General features: G+C 36.4%; 1 protein-coding gene across 2 annotated transcripts; it reads right to left on the bottom strand.

The window, feature by feature from the left end:
* Nucleotides 1–341: 341 nt before the first annotated feature.
* On the bottom strand, nt 342–17,470 carry LOC105674360 (high-affinity choline transporter 1). Of its 2 annotated transcripts, none has more exons than XM_067351111.1 (13): nt 17,207–17,470; nt 11,906–12,123; nt 10,016–10,123; nt 9,699–9,927; nt 9,224–9,452; nt 8,783–9,020; nt 8,510–8,616; nt 8,336–8,439; nt 8,089–8,219; nt 7,634–7,905; nt 6,904–7,509; nt 5,766–5,964; nt 342–4,465 (listed from the first exon to the last, which is right to left on the bottom strand). In XM_067351111.1, exons 2-13 carry the CDS (start codon nt 12,075–12,077, stop codon nt 4,182–4,184), a joined length of 2,679 nt encoding a protein of 892 aa, XP_067207212.1. In that variant the 5' UTR covers nt 12,078–12,123; nt 17,207–17,470; the 3' UTR covers nt 342–4,181. The 2 variants fall into 2 exon arrangements, with proteins under 2 accessions (XP_067207212.1, XP_067207211.1); XM_067351110.1 differs by lacking the exons at nt 342–4,465; nt 5,766–5,964 and adding exons at nt 12,403–12,580; nt 12,858–12,944 and having other exon boundaries at nt 6,770–7,509; nt 17,207–17,465.
* Nucleotides 17,471–18,210: the final 740 nt, after the last annotated feature.

Below are 18,210 nucleotides of genomic sequence, written 5' to 3'. Positions count from 1 at the left end.
AATATTGTAATGACTATTATTAATGCGGGTGATTTACAATGACGAAAATATCTACAACAAAACAATTTCTTATCTAATTTTCATGAAATCTATTGAGAACGTTTTGAATTAATATCATTTATTTGTTTAGAAAATATTTTCAACGCGAATAAAATTTAATCGGGATAATGTTGACAGATAAATATTCGAATTAAAAGATGCCTCACAGATTTTCTGTTTTTCGTATAAAGTAAAATTTTTTTTTTACATTATCTCGGTGAAATTTTATTTGTGTTAAAAAATTTTTATACAGAATCCATCTCAGATATTTTCGTCAAATTTTGTGAAAGAAAGGAAGATAAGACATTTTCGCAAACTTTATTGCAAATTTCGGACGTCAACTCTTTCCTATCATAATGAACAATTCTTATATTAAGGCAAGCTTACGTGACTAACTTGTACATCGGCTGACCGTATTTGCCGCAAAGATTCAAGAGCCGATTCATATAATTGTTATTAAATTTTGTCTATTCCTCCAAATTTTATGTTTTCTCGAATCGCTTTTACATTTTTAAAAGTTTTTTTTCCGTCATTTTCCAAGAAATTTGTTTCAATATTTTAATTTTTAGTTTTGCGGAGAAGAAATTACGTGATCAATCTTGAATGTATTAGCATTAGACAGTAATTAATTATTTTTCTGATTAATTTTGCAACCTGTTCACAGTAATAATAATTAAAATAATACGTAGTTAAATGATCACACGTCATTGATTATTAGCTGCATAAATTGTGACTTGTAATTATTAAGCAATTTATGATTTTTAATAATTAGAAATTGATAATTATCAAATTACATGCTGATACACACTGGTTTCGCAAATGAAAAAATTATAATTAAATGTAATAATTATTATTTCGCCAATGATTGATATCATATTCACAACCGATAGTTATTCTATAATCTCAATTAATTATTTATTAATCTGGACTTACTAATTATTTAGTGACTAGTCGGAATCATTAATTGCTAATTTGATTATTTATTAGTTAATTCAATTTGATCGAACTCTACTGCACATGAATATATCTTACATCAACTGTCGCGTTTACATTATCGGGAAGAAAATCCGTTTCCTACATCGAAATTCGAGCGTGCTGAAATTAGACTTACATAAAACTTTTGAATTGGATCTTCCTCGACGCAAATTATCGGCACGGTCATGCCAATGGCATTTTTTTATCTTACGTTTTGGCACATAATTCACGTTGCACAATATCGATTGCGTATCTATCCGTTAAACGAGTACTTTTGTCGCACTACTTATTAATTATATATGTTATATAATATGATATAGGTATAAAGTGGACATTACAAAGGGTACTTTTTTACAAAAGCTCCGATGGTCGCATATGCATACAAACTCGAAAAAAGTGGCTTTTGAAGTTTCGAGAGAAAATAGATACGAGATATTCTATGTTCACTGCGTTCTCTGCAACGCAAATATGAAGAATCATCATATAAAAATAATAAATTATTACGGAAATATTATGGAGATATCAAATTATGATGTGGAAGAAGAGATAAAGTCTTTTACAAGAGTGACTTCGTATTGACATCCGCAAAAATCAATACGTTTAAAATACCACTGCAAATAGTTACGTCCGTTTGTGCGATACACAGAGTTATTAAGATTAATATGTGATTTCTACAAGGAAATATTTAGGAAATGAGGACACGTTTTGCGATCATCGAATCGTAAATTACTCTATCTTAAAGAATTAAGTACTACTAGGAAGGACTTTCGCCAAGTCTTTCACGAGTCGATTAAGTCGAATGCTCGTCCTTAAATTTAATAATACTGATGCAGGTATTCGATGTTCACCTTTTCATCGTCCCTTATTTTATATCTTGTTTGTGTTACAAAAGAGAGAGAGCCTAAAAAGTGATTCCTCGAGTATAAAGTTTTATACTTTAAGTACTACGCGATTGCGTCTCGTTTATTTTAGACGTTTTATAATTCTAGAGTTCGAGATACAATTCTATTTATAATTTTATGTGTTTGTCTAATGCAAAAAATATTTGCAAAATGAGAATACACGCTGGTACAAAATATATATCAGTGATATGCATTTTATAGGCGTGGATCCCGATTCTTCAAGTATTTTTTTATTACATAAAATTATAAACAGATTTGTATTTTAATTTCGATCGCAAACTATAGATCATTCAAAGCGATCTTTACTTTCTAATACTGAATAATTATTTACAGTGTAGGAAAAGGGTATAAATTAATGGCCATACAAGAATGACAATGTAGATATTTCGACGCGTGATTTTGTTCACATGTTTCTTTCGTGATCAACACTTATTGTTAATCTAGCTGTGTCTTACGTCTATGCTTATCTTACGCTAGCCAAAATGCAGTAACGTATTCCGATTAATAAATAATACTTTTAATAAAACTGCAGCTGCAACTTGCAAGTGTCACTGATTATTCTGCTGGTTTTATTTACACCTGATAAATTTCTATGTCCTGTAAAAATTAACAGAAGCAATAATTGATAGATATATAATTGCGTCGCGTATAAATTCATGTTACACTTATCTTACCACAGCTCGGGCGATGGAAAAGGTATTTTTACTATCTACGAAATTCTGTTTCAAGATACAAAAGTGTCCCGTTATATTTACATCGTGCGATTATCTAAATATCATTTACTCTTTCTAGATACAGTATTGAGCTCGAGGGGAATCGCTTCCCCGTTAATGTAACATCGATTAATCGTAAGTAGTTGTACAGTAATGCTACGGGTATAACGAGATATATCGTGTCGGTGGAAAAATATCGTACTTTCTTGTCGATATATCATAAATTTGCATACGTGACACTTTTTTGGACGTTCCGTTTCACCAACGACTCAAGCTCCGCGATGGAGAATTCAGCGTTGCGTTTTCCTTTCACGATTGCGCTTGCCAGATCGTATTTGTTTTCTAACTTAGACTTAAATAATAAACATTATTTGCGTCAGTGCATATTGCATTACCCTTGGCGTCACATTTATCTCCTCGCATAAACATGACGCCAAGTATAACGTTAGAGAGAAGCGCCTTCAACTAGGAGTCTTTCTCTCATTAAGAATCTGAAATCGTTATAAATGTGCATCAAAATTCCTTTCGTTTGTGTGCGCAGGTGTGTATAGAAAAATTAAATACACATTTAATATTATCAAGTATTCGAATTAGCCGAGCTCTCAATTTTTCTAATAAAACGAGAAAATCGTCATTTCATTCATTCAAGTGGAATGTTGCGAAGTAGGAGATTTTCTGCAATTTGTACAAAATTGATTAGGTATATCATCTATGAGCTATTGGTTCCGTATATAGTTGTCAGTCTGAAGATTGCTAAATGGGTTCTCTAAATACTGTAAAATACTGTATCTATTCTTGCATCAATATACGGCGCGCTCGTCTTGATCAATAATTACATTGACGGTGGCTCTAGCAATCTCATTTTTACAATATAGTTCCCGAGCTATTGATAGATTAGCTCTGTCGACCGCCGTATTTCATTGAATCGATAGTATTAGTAATATAATACAAGAAGTGATAAATTTCCTTACAAAGTAACTTTCATAAGACTGTGATATACTTCTCTCTCTCTTATTCACTTGGCTACTTATTCACGACAATGATGAACATATTGAAATAATAGTTCGTGAGATTTCATGATATTGACGCCAACGTGAACGTTAATTACGAAAACCAACGAATGAAAGATTTTGCTTAGTTCTTGCTCAAAAAATTCTGATTTATGGAACTCATCGAACAACAAAACCGCATAATAATCAAGCACGCCAAGAGGGCACGCCAGGATGGGGCGGGTTTTATGATTGTCCTTGTTGTTTCCTGTTTTCAAATATGCTTTGTCTTCGAACGGAGATATCATAAAAGAACAGAACAAAAGAAAGCAGTACTTTTGGGCCTGCCGAGCGAAGAGGCCTCTTCTAAGAGAAATTCATCAAAAAATCGCGATTTTTTAATCCTATCGACTTTACGCTCTGCTGATGATCGACTTCAGAAATTCTGGTATTAAAAATAAAACTCAAAAGCGATAGATATCTTGTACCAATCAAACGAACTAATTTCAATCCTTCCGCAATCGGCCTGTACATTTCGCTCTCGGGCCCGAAAGTGCTACAGCTTAGAACCTGCTGACGGCTTCGTCGTCGGTGACGAAGTAGTTGGAGCTTTTCGCCGTCGAATTGTACATGCCGTAAGTAGGACTGCAAACAATCAAGTTACTCGTGTTGCTGAGCTCAGTTTCGTTCGTCATCGACGAGTGCCTGCCGATGGTGGCTAATCTCTTGTCCTTCTTCGCCAAGGTCATGCGGCAGTCCTCCGGTCTTAGCGGCATCGACGGATAATTTGGCTGCCTGGCGAGCGTCGTCAGCGTTCGGTCTCCCGTGTCGTTGAAGCTGCGCAAACGTTTGAAAGCATGATCGGAGAGAGTGTTCAATGATTGGGCCTTTCGTGCCAGATGTTAAATTAATCCCGAAAAATAAGTATTGAAGTTGCAATATTTAGTATTCAGGTAGTAATACTGAGTATTGAGAGTTAATATTGGTCAATACTAAAGTATTGAGTGAGTTAAGTATTAATGAATACTGAGTATTGACAGTCAGTATTGGTGAATATTAAGTATTGAACTAGTAGTCAATACTTAAGTATTAAGGGAGGTTAAGTATTGACTTACTATTGCATCTACTATATACAGGGTGTTTCAGATCAAACGCAGGTCCTTGAAGGGGTGGATAGATCTCGATAACGTGAGTAAAAAATATCCGTACAAGAAAATTGTGAAGTCAATAGTTTTTGAATAAAATGCATTTGAAGTTAACCAATCACGGGGTTCGCATTTCGCGCCGTCAGGAGCAGCGCGGCATGAATCATTCTCGTTTGCAATACATTCTGCCACATCAATTACATATTGTTTAGAAATTATTATTAACACTATCATATTAGTAAATATTAAAATAAAACTCAATTGTTTTAAACAATCGCTTGTGTATAAGAAATAAATTCTTCTGACGGCGCAAAATGCGAACCCCGTGATTGGTTAACTTCAAATGCATTTTATTCAAAAACTATTGACCTCACAATTTTCTTGTACGGACATTTTTTACTCACGTTATCGAGATCTATCCATCCCTTCAAGGACCTGCGTTTGATCTGAAACACTCTGTATAGAGTTGCAATAATAAGTATTCGTCAATACTAGTACTAAGTATTCCCCAAAAAAGTATTGGCCAATTTACTATTGATCAATACTAAGTATTGAGAGTTGATGGAAATATTTTGCTGAAAGTACTATGAAATCAATGAAAAGCGAAATAAAAGTTTTTGAAAAATTACTGAATATATTTCAAAATAAATCATAACTTTCCGTATGAAAATTTAATGTAATACTATGAAATATAAGGAAAGTTAAAATATACTGCTGAAAAGTAATAAAAGAGTTTTGAAATAATTATCATTATGAAATTTACTGAATTAAACTGCAAACTGTTACTTTTTAATAAAAAATTGCTGAAATATTTATGAAATTAATTAATGGGGTCAATTGAGAGAGATTTTCAAATACATTTCAGCAAAATTTCGTAATATTTTCAGAAGAATATTTCCATCAGCTAGCTCAATACTTTTCGTAAGGGAATTTTTGTCGAGAGAATTTACTGACAGATCACTCGCTAAGAAGCATTCAACCTCGCATTCCCTCATTGATACCTGTGATGTCGCACGATGCCTCTCTTTATCTTGCAGTGCTCGTTCCCGCCTTGCCCTTCAGTCGCGGTTCCATGGGTCTTGCAAGCTTCCACCCCCATCGACGGTACGGGGGACAAGGAACCTGGACCGTATGAGCCGCTGCTTTGTCTTCTGTCCAGAATGTTGACTAATTCCACCGACGGTGTCGGCGAGAATGTGCCCTGAAGATACGCGACACAAAACGCCGTCTTATGGGAATTTTATACGAAAAATCGTGGGTGAAAAGTATTGGGAAATCTATTCACATATGTACGAGGATCTTGTGGAATTCTGAGAAACTTTCCGTTTAGTCCTCGTTACTTTTATCAACAAATAATTATGACGAGTAACAAAACAAATGCGTAAAATAATAATCCACACAACCAACGATTTTTCCACGTTTGTATATTATATGTATAATTCAGTCTTGCTGCAGCAATGGAAATAAATCCTCGAAAATTTTAACAGAATCGTACATATTTGTAACATAATATGCAAAATAATGTGTGCATGCTAAAATAATGATGTTGTTGATGTTGTTCAAGCAAAATAAAAAGAAGTATTAAAAAGTCTTCATTGTATATGCCAAAATTTCTAGGTTTGGAGTCTTGTGGGACAAGAAGTTTTATTTTTATTAACGAAAGTAGTACAGCTAAGCGAATTTTCAGACATAAAATTCTGATGGGGAAAGGAGGATCTTTCGGAAATTCTTTCAGGATTCTTTTCAGGGAAAGAAAAAAAAGAAGATAAGGGGAAGGGAAGGAGACACATACTCAGAAAAATTTTCAAAACGTGAAGACAAAGGAACGCAAAATGAAAAGCAACTCAAGGATGAGACCATCACATCAACGTTGTTGATATTTTGGGTAAATAAAAAATTTCCTTCTCAAATAAGACATCTTGTGTGCGTGTGTATGTATGTAAATATAATTATATATAATATAATTGTATATAAACAAGTATATAGAATTTAATTAAACTATCAAATTAAAATTAAACGATTTATTACATAATAATAACTAAAAATACAAAACAAAATGCGTATAAAATTAAACGAAGATTTTCCGCGACTTTCGCAGATTTCATAAAGACGACGATTCGTTGAGCTCGTCGTCCCTCACCTGCAGCGAGGGCCTCCGCAGCGTGCCGCCCTCCATACCGACCAGCTTCACCCCCTTTACGTTCTTCTTCGGACCTACGCTGGCAGGCGGGTTCTCCTGAGCGTTTAGATTGTACTCTGCATTGTTCCTGTCGACGATGCTGACCCTGTCGCCGTCCCGCGGCTTCTCGCTCGGGCCGAGCTCGCAGCCTACCTTGGCGTACGACGGTGCGCACGGCGTGATTGACGGCGTCGCCGGGATGCCGACGATCGACCGGGTGGGCGAGAGGACCTGGCCGATCGACCGGGTGGGCGAGAGCACCTGGCCGGCAGTCCGCAGATTCCTCACTCCGATGATTTGACCTCTGCACATGTCGCTCTGCATCGGCTCGTACTGCCTCGCCGTGGGAGTGGCGCACGCGACGTGTCGCGCCGGTGTCTGCATTCGCAGATTTTGCAGATTCTGCAGATTGTGATTCGCCCTTTGCACGGCCGATATGTTGATGCACTTCACCTTCGACAATTCGGCGAGATCGCCGCCGTCGTCGTCCTCGTGGCTGCAAGTTCTGTCATCGTCGTAAGCGCACGTGCCGATGCCGTCGCACGAGTCTATCCCTGAAGTCGATTTCTGAAAGAGATCGTCAGATCAATCAAATGGCGCTCAAGCGTGTGAAATAAAATTGTTTAAATATATTTGCGCTTGAACGATTATCGAAGGGAATGTTTCCTTATCTGCGATTTGTATTAATTACCGAGGACGAATCCATGAGAGCGGCGCCGGAGCTACTTTGCACGACTCCGGACGGCTCTTTCGACTTTCCGGGCGAGTAGATGCTTAGCACGTCGCAACATTCTGGAAAGTAACCTTTGCCGAGTAGATTCCGGGCGAGAAAGCTAGTGAAAAACTGAGTGAAGAGAGCGATTATCATGATGGCGCTGCGAAAGGGAAACTTCTGGGTACGTGTCTTCGTATCGTAGAACGGATATTCGATCAATGGACGTATGCCGAGTTCTCTTTCACCACCTGAAAGTATTTACGCTTAAATTACTATTTTTTTTAAATTTAACAAACTTGATAAATAATAAAAATCCAGAGAATATCTAAAAGAGTCCAGAATATTTTAAAAATATATTAAAAAAAACGTTCGAGAAAGGAAGAATTTCGTTTTTTCATCGCTGTCGTCAAGAATTAAAAACCATCACTGACCAGCGAGACGCAGAATGATAGCGATGAAGTATCCCGCCAGACAGCCGTAAGTGTCCACCATAGAGGGCCAGTGGATGACGGCTAATAATTGCGGGAACAGAACGACGTAGACGAGATCGGAGCACAAATACCTGCGAACAAGTATGATGCATTTTTATACATCGATTATTGCTGTTAAGATTAAAAGTTGCAGCTGGTAAACACGCTGGAACTTGGAATAATGAGGAAGTCAGACGCCTTTACTCACGAGAGGTAATAAACGCTGCTGACTGTGAGAGCAACAAGAGTGGACAGTATGGAGACTACAATTACGGAAACCCTCAGGACCCAGTTCAGTTCACGCTCGGACGCCTGTAACAAAAAGCAAGCTTTAATGACGCTTGTTGGCGCGTGTTGCTTAACTAGCAACAGTTACACTTACTTTCGGCCGTATCGTGAGTTTGTACACATTTCTGGTAAACATGGAGCTGCTGGCGAGTATACTGGAATCCGCCGAGGACATCACCGCCGCCGATATTGCGCCGAGGCCTTGAGTTTAACAGCAGAACGCAAATTTAAATATACTCTTTCTCGAAAGCGGAATATGCAGTTTCAATATTGATAATAAAATCGGTTATTGATTTCAAGTCAAGCGAATATTTACGGAACGCAGAAAAGTATAGATAGTCGATATCCTTGTCGTAATGAGACCCACCAAGAAAGGAGACCCATTGAGGCGTGAGATATCGCAAGACCATCGGCAAAGCGGCATTTCCATCGTCCGTGGAAAATGTTTTATTATATCCTGGAACTGCGGACCAATCGGTGGCGCGAGCCACCACCCCGATGAAGGCTGACGGCACCGCGAGTATCAGGCAGCCGAACATCGATGCTATTGATAGTGTCGTTGCAACGGAAGTGCTCTTGATGCTTAGGATTCGTTGAAAGTAACCCTGAAGAAAAGGAGAGAACCATGTGCGTTATACGTTTCCGGCGACACAAATCTTTAGAAAGTGGGAAGAAATTAATTATAATTATTCACATAATAATAATTTTCTCGTGAAACAATTCTTTGTAATGCCAGACTCAAAGCTGCGGTTTGTTTAGCTTGGAAATAAGTCAGGTCCATCGTTCGGAGTAACAAACAATTTATCACCTGATAAGGTATACCGCCGAACACCAGCAGCAGCATACCGTCCACCCATTCGCCCAGATCCTCATCCTTCACGTGTCCCAGCCAGTCTCTGGTAGTCAGATTATTCTCGAATGATACCGCGGGATGAAACACGGAGAACGGCGCGGCTATCGCTAAACCCATTAAAATGCACAGCAGCTGAAGCGCGTCGGTGCAGGCCACGGAATACAATCCGCCGAAAACAGTGTATCTGAAAACAACGTGTCCCATTTGTAATTCTGATTAGCGGACAATTGGCGTTGCAGGACACTTATTTATAATAAACAACAATTACTCATAAGCAGAAAGCTGCTTTGTGTAAGATCTGATAGTTTGGTGATAAAAACGATTTTTTTTATCATTCATTCATACTTTAATATCTTTTTTTGCTTATCTCTTTAAACTTTTTTGTTGTGTTGTTGTTTTTGATCCTATATTTAGTTAAATTTCTTCTTACACGGCCGCCAAGAGTGCTGATGCACAAATGCTGATGTTCGGATCGATGCCGGCGACGACGGCCAGCGAGCTGCCCAGCGCTCTCAAAACGGCGCCGCACCAGAATAAATCGCCGCACAGTGCTGGAAGGAAGAGCAAGCCACCAATGCCCGCGCCGTATCGTTCTTGAAAGGGATCCAGCATCGTCACGTACTCGGCCTTTCTCATCGGACGCACGAAGAGCATGGCGCCTAAACATGCACGTCATCGATTTTCATCAATCTCTACGTCGTTTTACATGTAACATCTGTGTGATGTAATATCTGCACATTTGTTTACCGAAAAGTAAACTGAGGCTGTATCCGATGGGCACTTGACACCAGGCCAGACCCTTCGTGAACATGGCTTCAGCGGTGCCGTTGACGAAGGCACCTCCGACCCATGTCGCTGCACATCAAAAAAATATGCGTATGTACGAAGATATTTTTTTGCAGAATTATCTCAAGCTCTCTTCGGAGTGTATCATAGCGTAAAATGTATTGCACCAGTTTTCTACGTATAAATGAGGCTAATACTACTGTGTAGTATATTATCTCTTCCGCGTATCTTGTTATTCATTTATACTGCGAAAGATAGAAAGGAAATGAGGAAGATGAGCGGAGTCGATGAGAGGACACTCGACGTTTTTCCTGTGATTTCATGTCTGTTCATCATGATAATGGAGGATGCATAAGCTACAAAGTGATTCAGCAGGGGAGATGAATGAGAGAATCGGAAATTGAATGAAAACGGAAATGTAAGGTGCAAAAATAAATCCTGCAAAATGTGAGTTAATTGAAAGAAATTGATGAATACCTGGCTTTCGCAAAGTTGCAAATTCTTCTTCAAAGTCGAAGTTGTATCATAAAATCGAAAATAGCAAAGAGGTTAGAGCGAATCAATTTTGTATAAGACAACCGACGAAAATTCAACGCTTTCTACCTACGATGTTACCTTTTACGATGCCATGTATTTGACACGTGTCGATATCGAGGAGAAAATAAACTCGGAGCACGCGAGCACTTTTCACGGTGTAATTTTGTAAAATTTGATGGAAAATTTTACGAACTTGGAAAGAGAGAGAGGCGTTTCGGGGATCGTTCGTGTGCGGTAGCTCATAGCTAGATTATCGGTTCCACGTAGTGAGTTTAATTACTGCAAAAGGCGAACATCTGATTGTGTCAAGCAACAGCAAGTTTTTATGAATTTCCATCTTTAAAAATTAATTTATACATTTTTAAACTTTATTTTCAGTTCTAAATGATTGACTTTTCACAAATTAATCTAGATGTGCAACTAAATGCATCAAATTACAGAGTTTTATTCTTCATGTAATTTAACAATGTTTAAATAAAATTTTAATATATGACACTTAATATATTAAATACTAAAATTGGAAAATAAAAAATAGTTGAATCTAATTAAATTTTTGTTAAAAAACTTACTTTTATTTAATTAAAGAATAGAATTTGTACGTGTAATTTTATAGCGTTCTCTATTAATATTCACACACAACTCTGATATCAGATAGATTGGTCCTTGACCTCGCTGACCTTTTGAAACGTTTATTGAAAGCAGGAAGTCTGTAAAGCGCATAACAGCTCTGCTTTAATTCTAATCAAGGCTAAATATTGCGCGGCAAAAGGTTTGCTGGCGTAGACTATCTCATGTTAACTTTGATAACAAATCTCGTTTGTTATCATATTTATATAAAAATAGTAAACGCACGCGTTAAGACTGCTAATTTTAGCTACTAAAAATAACTTTACACTGCATGAATCTGCAAATTAGCAAATTTATTGCTAATTTATTGCGAATTATTCTTATTCTGTCGTTAAAATAATCACGTTTTTACAGTATAATATATTTACTAACAATGGACTCTGATTTGTTTCAATAGCAAATTAAATTAGAGCTTTAGCAACAAGGATGCACTTCTCACAAAGAAATATATTAAACAAGATTTTATCATTTTATCAACAAAAGAATTTTATATAATATATTAAATGGCTTAGAAGAGAAATTTAATTTTATTCAATTAATATAAATTTAATTAGATTTCATTTCCTAATTTCAGCATTTAGTCGTAATATTGAGTGATCGATCAAAATTGAATTATCAAATATGCAGTGGCAAGGATCTGCGGCAGCTAGATTCATTTATACGTTTATGATTTACGGGGATAATTACCAACGAGCGTAAAGACGCCGAGCAAGGGACCGAGCGCGCGATTTGCCAACATCATGTCTTCTTGTCCTTGTGCGGCCTTTTTCCTCCTGAATGCGGCAGCCCATATGCCGACGGCGAGCACCGCGATGTAAAACACGACCACGCCAATCACACCCGTTACGTACATTCCCATCCTTTCCGTGTTGTGCGTGTCTGCTTTCGGATGTAAACCCTGCAAACTGAATAATTGGTGATAAAAGCAACAGTGATATCAAATGTCTACAGATTTTTCTACGCTATTGCAGTAGAGACACATATTTTTCCAAAGAATATTAAATCAAGTTTATATTTGTCAACTGCGTTGGAATGAAAATCCGTACACGTAGTCAATAAATTTAATACGTTCACTGAGCTTGAACAGAACAGTTTATTTATTACACAAAACAAAAGTCCGATTGTGCGATTAGTTACAAAAGGAAAAAACTGCGGATTAACGATAACAAAAGGAAATCACGTACGATCGCAATTCGTGTAATGAATCTTCTCTATCTATCCCTCTTGTGTCTCCCACTCTTTCTCTTTTCGTCTCTCATCAACACAACAGCACGATGTCCACACATAAACAATTTCAAATTGGCAAATCACACTACCAATGAGCAGTGTTTCCATTATTTTGTATATTCACGATTGATCTTACTGTAAATAACTACTATTAGTCTTTTTACATTGATACAAATAAACTAAGGAGGATCAAAAACCTATGCAGAATTTTGGTTGCAATGTTGCAATCTTCTTTATTCAAAATGTTCAAAAGTGAACGTTTCGATCGAACTTTCAACCATCTTCAAAAATTGGTTTAATAGTAAGAAACAAAGATATATATATATATATATATATAAGGTCAGAAAAATTAAATTTATAAAAAAAAGTCTAATGTAATATTAATAAAAAATTCTACCAGAAAGTGACATACCTTATTAAATATCAGAATAAAAACGTAGTAACTTCAACAATGAAGCAATTCATTGTACAAGATTTGATAAGCTTCCAATGAAAAAGTCTAAAAAAGCAACACCTAATCATTAGTCATATAAATTATACCAAAAATTCGAGTTGATGTTGTCACTCAGAACTACTGTGACCGACTGCGAGTGGTATTAGATAGAGATAGTCGAGAAGAAAGGAGAGAAATTATATACAATTGACCATGCAAATAAAGTTTATTATATTGACCTTACAGATAATAAAGCCAAATTATAAAATGTTTACTTTTTTATAGCAGCAATTCATTCCTCAATCATTAAAACTGTGACAAGTATTTTGAACTTGTTCAATAAACAATTTCGACAAAGAAACGTTTCAGATGTCGTTTATCATTGGTGACACAACATGATGTGCCAATAACATCATAACACCATAACAACGCTCTAATAGCTTTAACGACCGGATATACGTAGTTACATATAAGATTCTTCATATGGGATTATAGGTATGTATTTTACGTGTGATATCCCGAAGGTTGGCAGTACATTTCGCAAAGTGTTTACGCATCTAAACATTTTATTATGCCGATAATTGTATTTGCAGTTTACTATTAACGTGTATATTTAACAAGCCTAATAATAGTTATTACATATGCGAAACGGTCGGAGAAACATGGTGGGAAGTGCGGATTAATCGGATGTAAAGCCGCGCGCACTCGCGATCAATACCGCATTAATTATTCTGTCTCCTTGATTAACATCTCCGTACAAATAAGCCCGCATACGTACGTCTCTGCTCATTAGTCGATACAAAAAGCTCCCGTCCTTTGAGTATATTTAGAAATCGATATCCGCGTATTACGAGCTTGTGACGGAGAAAAGCGATAAGTCCAAAAAAAAGTGAATAATTAATATTATCAAACGTAGGGTATTTATACGTCATTGAGTGGTCATTAAGTTGTCATTAAGTTGAACAAAATTTTCGATTTGTTTGTGAATGTATAGAAAACTTCTAAACAATTTTTTTTTTTTTACAATAATGCGCTTTAAATCTCTGTAAAGCAGTGAAATATCTACGATTATTCATTTGTCTCATCGATTTTTGTAGCTCACTTTTTCAGTTTACATTTTATACTTTATGCTTTATAGTTACTGAAATACGAGCAACGTTTTTCTTTTTATAAAAGATAATATAAAAAGAATCATGTGACGTTGGCGCGCTGACGCGTTTTCTCCGAGATCCAGAGCCCGTTCAGCTGCACCCGACAACTCTGACCGATGACATACAGGATGACATTTACTATCGAGCACATTTCGTGGGAGTCTGCGCCAAAGCAAGCTCGGCACGGAAAGGACTAATCAAGCGTGACAGCAATTGTAACGCGGTTTAAAATTCAAGTGTGCCCCAGATATCGGACAGGATGGGTCGTAGGGTCATGACCTGTGCAAGCGTGGCGCTCACCAAGTCGCGTAAAGTTCAACTCGAATTCATCCAGCGAATTCCGAAACGGTCTTATACATTATTAACTCGCGCGAGAGACGGTTCTTTCTGGAGTGAAAAACTGACAACTCGCGCACAAGTCTGTACGTGCGCACATCACATGCTCAGAAAAAATTTTCTATCGTCATAGACGAGCATAGAACTAAATTTACTCAAACTGTTCGTTTACGATATAGAAGCTATATGTGTCAAGTGGCGAACTTAAAGCATGAAATATGTATCGAGGCGTCGATATCAGCCCTTAAACACGTTCGGAACGTGCTTGTAACGTTTTACGTGAAATTTTTACATAGTTTATAAAATAGAAATAAAACTAGAATTTTAATGGAAAGTAAAGTTTTCATAAAATATATCGAATATTATTAAAACAATAAAACAAATAATATTTTTTTGCACAAATAGAGTAGTTTCAAATTCATAGTATAAAAGTATTGAATTACAAAATACCTTTGGAGACAACTATTGAATTGAATCGAATGCTTTAGTAAATCAGACACGTAGAACCGCTTATTGTCAAATTAAATTATTAAAGTTGTTCGTTCTACATGCGCGCGCACCATTTAGCCATTTGTTTTTACTTTCTCGCAGTTCGAAAACTATCGGCATGTCTCTTTTAAAAGTTGCGCTTTTACACGCGTACGTGAACTGTTTTAGAATACAGTCGCATTTGTTGATCTATTTAACATTCATGCTGTGTAGCACACACACAGTTACGCACTTATACTTCAATAATCAATAAGCATGCTCGATTACACAAGATGGTTTCATTACAAAATGACTGAAGGTCTGCATGTGTAAATGTGTGAAAAAAATGGCATGTTAAAAAAAAGACCATAAAAATTGAAAATATATCTTTTTCCAATTTAGAATATATTATATTTTGTACTTATACTTCGGAACATATTAATAATATTTGTGTATTAGCAATCTCTCTACAAATATTTTCACGAATCAAGCTATGAGGAGAAAAATAAATTATGAAATCTTGCTGTTGACGGAATTTAAAGTATTTGTACCTGACTTTAGCGAAATTATTATTTAACAATGAGCTTTAATCGCAAAAATATTTCATATGCAATATTGAATATTAGAAAATTATGAAAAGGTAGTGTTTGATGAAATTTTCCATAAAAACAAAAAAGTTGAATTATTTTCTTTCTTCAATTTTTTTGTAATACATGTAACTATCTCGCTTTAAAAATGATACTAGTAAATTTACTTTTTCCAGATAGGAAATAATCTTTTTGTCGATAATGCGTTCACGCTTATAATCTCATTACCTCACCGACATAAAAATAGGGAAGCAAGCTAATATACGCTTGATCGTGATGAAGGGTAAGCAGCCTTCAAAGGGTGACACAAAGTGAAGAAAAGGGTGCGAGAGATGACCGACGATAATTTTATGCAAAGAGCATCTTTCAAGGTTTTACCAATCATAGGAGAATTTTTTAACAGAATATTCCCAATTGCGAGTATCACGGCTAAGGGTCGGTTTTAAAAGGGAAAATGTAAACGGAGAAAAAGGGAGGGAAAGTTTATATTTGCTTTACCCCGTGAGAGCTTCTTGAAAAGGATATAAAGCTCATCGATAAAACCAAATGGAAACCAAAATAGGATATTTTTTTATTGTCTTTGTTTTTGATCAATATTCTATAAATATGAAAGGATAACGATACGAACACTAAATATAACGCAATAAGGTCCATAAAGTGTGTAAACATCGTCGCTAGCAAAAATTTCGCGAAACATTGTGTTCGCAGCATATGCGTTGCAAAAACGAAGCTGAGCTACGCAAGAAAAAAAAATTGTATTAGAAACGAACGTCTATTGCAAATACTAGGTTTCAGAAATTGATCGTTTAAAGACCGACTGGCAAAATTCCGATGAACTTCGGCGCCGGCGAAGAACAATTCGACGTAAACTGAGAATTGCATTTGGCTCGGCACGTGAAGTAAAATCAGCGCACACGGTTTATCTTAGAACACAAAGTCCGAGCCGTTCAGTTAGCTTGCTGCCAACTTTTCAAGCCGGTCAACATGTTTCCGTAGTGAACACCAAGTGGCCGTGAATCGATCCGCGCATCATTTTTCGACTTGTCCGCTCTTGGCGACAAGTAATATTATTCCTCGTGTGCTTTTTTTCACCAACCTAATAGTCTGTTAGATCTCTAGTAATTCTAGAACATGTGCTTTTTTTAATCCAACATTGTGCATATGTTTTTATCCAAAAAATTTTGAAGATAAATTATTTTATTACGATAAATTGTAATTCATATTCTCTAAAATTATAATCTATCCTTAATCTCTTGCGTGAATTAATTTGTGATAAGTGTGCACAGTTAGGCACAAGGTTGCTTGCGGAATGAAGGAAAACAAAAATATGTTAACGTCAAGTTTACTCGATACACCACAAGTCTAGATTCGTATTTGTTTTGTTTGATAATAATCTGTGTTACGAGTCTGACTCGTGTTTTTCGCTCGTTTGACCTATAATCTATACCACGAATCTTACTTGATATAATAAGGCAAAGGATTAATTAATAATTAACAAGTGCATAAATGATGAGGCATCACGCTGAACACTATTTTGGTAAAAATAGTTTGGCAGAAAGAGGTTAAAAGAGAGAAAGAGGGAGAAAGAAAGAGAGAGAGAGAGAGAGAGAGAGAGAGAAAGAAGGAGGAGAAAGAGAGAGAAAGATTATGCGTTTTAGAATACACTCTTCTTTTATGAATAAGAAAAATTATATAAAGGAAATGAATACAAACAGGAAGAGGAAGAAAAAGAGGAAAGCCGAGAAAAAGAGAAATAAAGGGAAATGGAAAATCCGAAAGTACTTACCACCGGCTACCCCAGCGAGATCATGCAGCGCACCCCTCTTACGCGGATGTACCCATCTCACGGCGCGTTTCGATTTCCTTTTCACGGTCGTGCCGTGACTGTGAAGCTCTCGCCGAGGGAAGGAATTGGCTCCTCTCGCGGCACGCGAAGTCAGCTCGCACTCTCACCGATCCACGGGCGTTAGCCGTGCGACAGAGAGGAGCCAGGCAGTACAACTGAATCTCTCCTACGGATTCAACATCCCGCACGGCTAGCACGCTGGACCGCTAACGTCCTCGCCGGGGGTAGCGCGCGCGCCACGGACAAGGACAGAGCGCCGGTCATGCGCTCGCGCGAGATATGCATCTACAGGGTGGCTCGTTATTGATGGTGAAACTGGAAAACGCGCCGATTTTATCATGAAAATCTATAAAAATAATCGAATCCTTTCGTGCGAGATTTTATCATCAGGAAATCAATCTCAAATATTAGGAATGCAATGATTACTGTTATTGAATTAAAAGAGCTTTAATTTATTGAGGTGTGAATAGAAGAATTTTTAAAGTTATAAGAAATTTTAGAACAAAAAAATTTTATTTTGAAATTATGTATGTGTAGCAGATAAAAGGAAAGTTCTAAATTATAAAACAATCTGAAAAAACTAATCAATTTTTATTTGACAAATATTGAAACTTAAATTAAAAATTCAAAAATGTTTAGGAATTAATTTTTAGAAATACCTACATACAAAGTAATAATTTAGAATTTATTATTATGTATTGTATGTCTTTTTTATTTCTCTTTATATAATTTTACTTTAACAGAACATTTAATTTTAAGCTTGATTACAAAAATATTTAATGCTGAATATTAAGATGGAGTAAAAAAAAAAAGATATTGATTAAAAAAGCTGCTCAAAATTATCGAAAGAAATAGCAATAATTTTGGAACACCTTGTATATAAAAGTGAAGAGCGAGAAAGCAAAAGAGAGGAAAAACTGATCCTATAGAACTCGTGATAGGAG

The sequence above is a fragment of the Linepithema humile genome, chromosome 3, assembly GCF_040581485.1.
Source record: "Linepithema humile isolate Giens D197 chromosome 3, Lhum_UNIL_v1.0, whole genome shotgun sequence".
Taxonomy (NCBI): domain Eukaryota; kingdom Metazoa; phylum Arthropoda; class Insecta; order Hymenoptera; family Formicidae; genus Linepithema; species Linepithema humile.
This window is presented reverse-complemented; position numbering and strand designations above follow the sequence as displayed.

Coding starts and splice junctions, on each gene's coding strand:
- LOC105674360 (XM_067351111.1), bottom strand. CDS start 12,077: ATGGGAATGTACGTAACGGGTGTGATTGGCGTGGTCGTGTTTTACATC. Junction 9,928..10,015: donor CAGCCTCAGTTTACTTTTCG/GTAAACAAATGT, acceptor GTGCATGTTTAG/GCGCCATGCTCTTCGTGCGT. Junction 8,440..8,509: donor AACTCACGATACGGCCGAAA/GTAAGTGTAACT, acceptor TTTTTGTTACAG/GCGTCCGAGCGTGAACTGAA.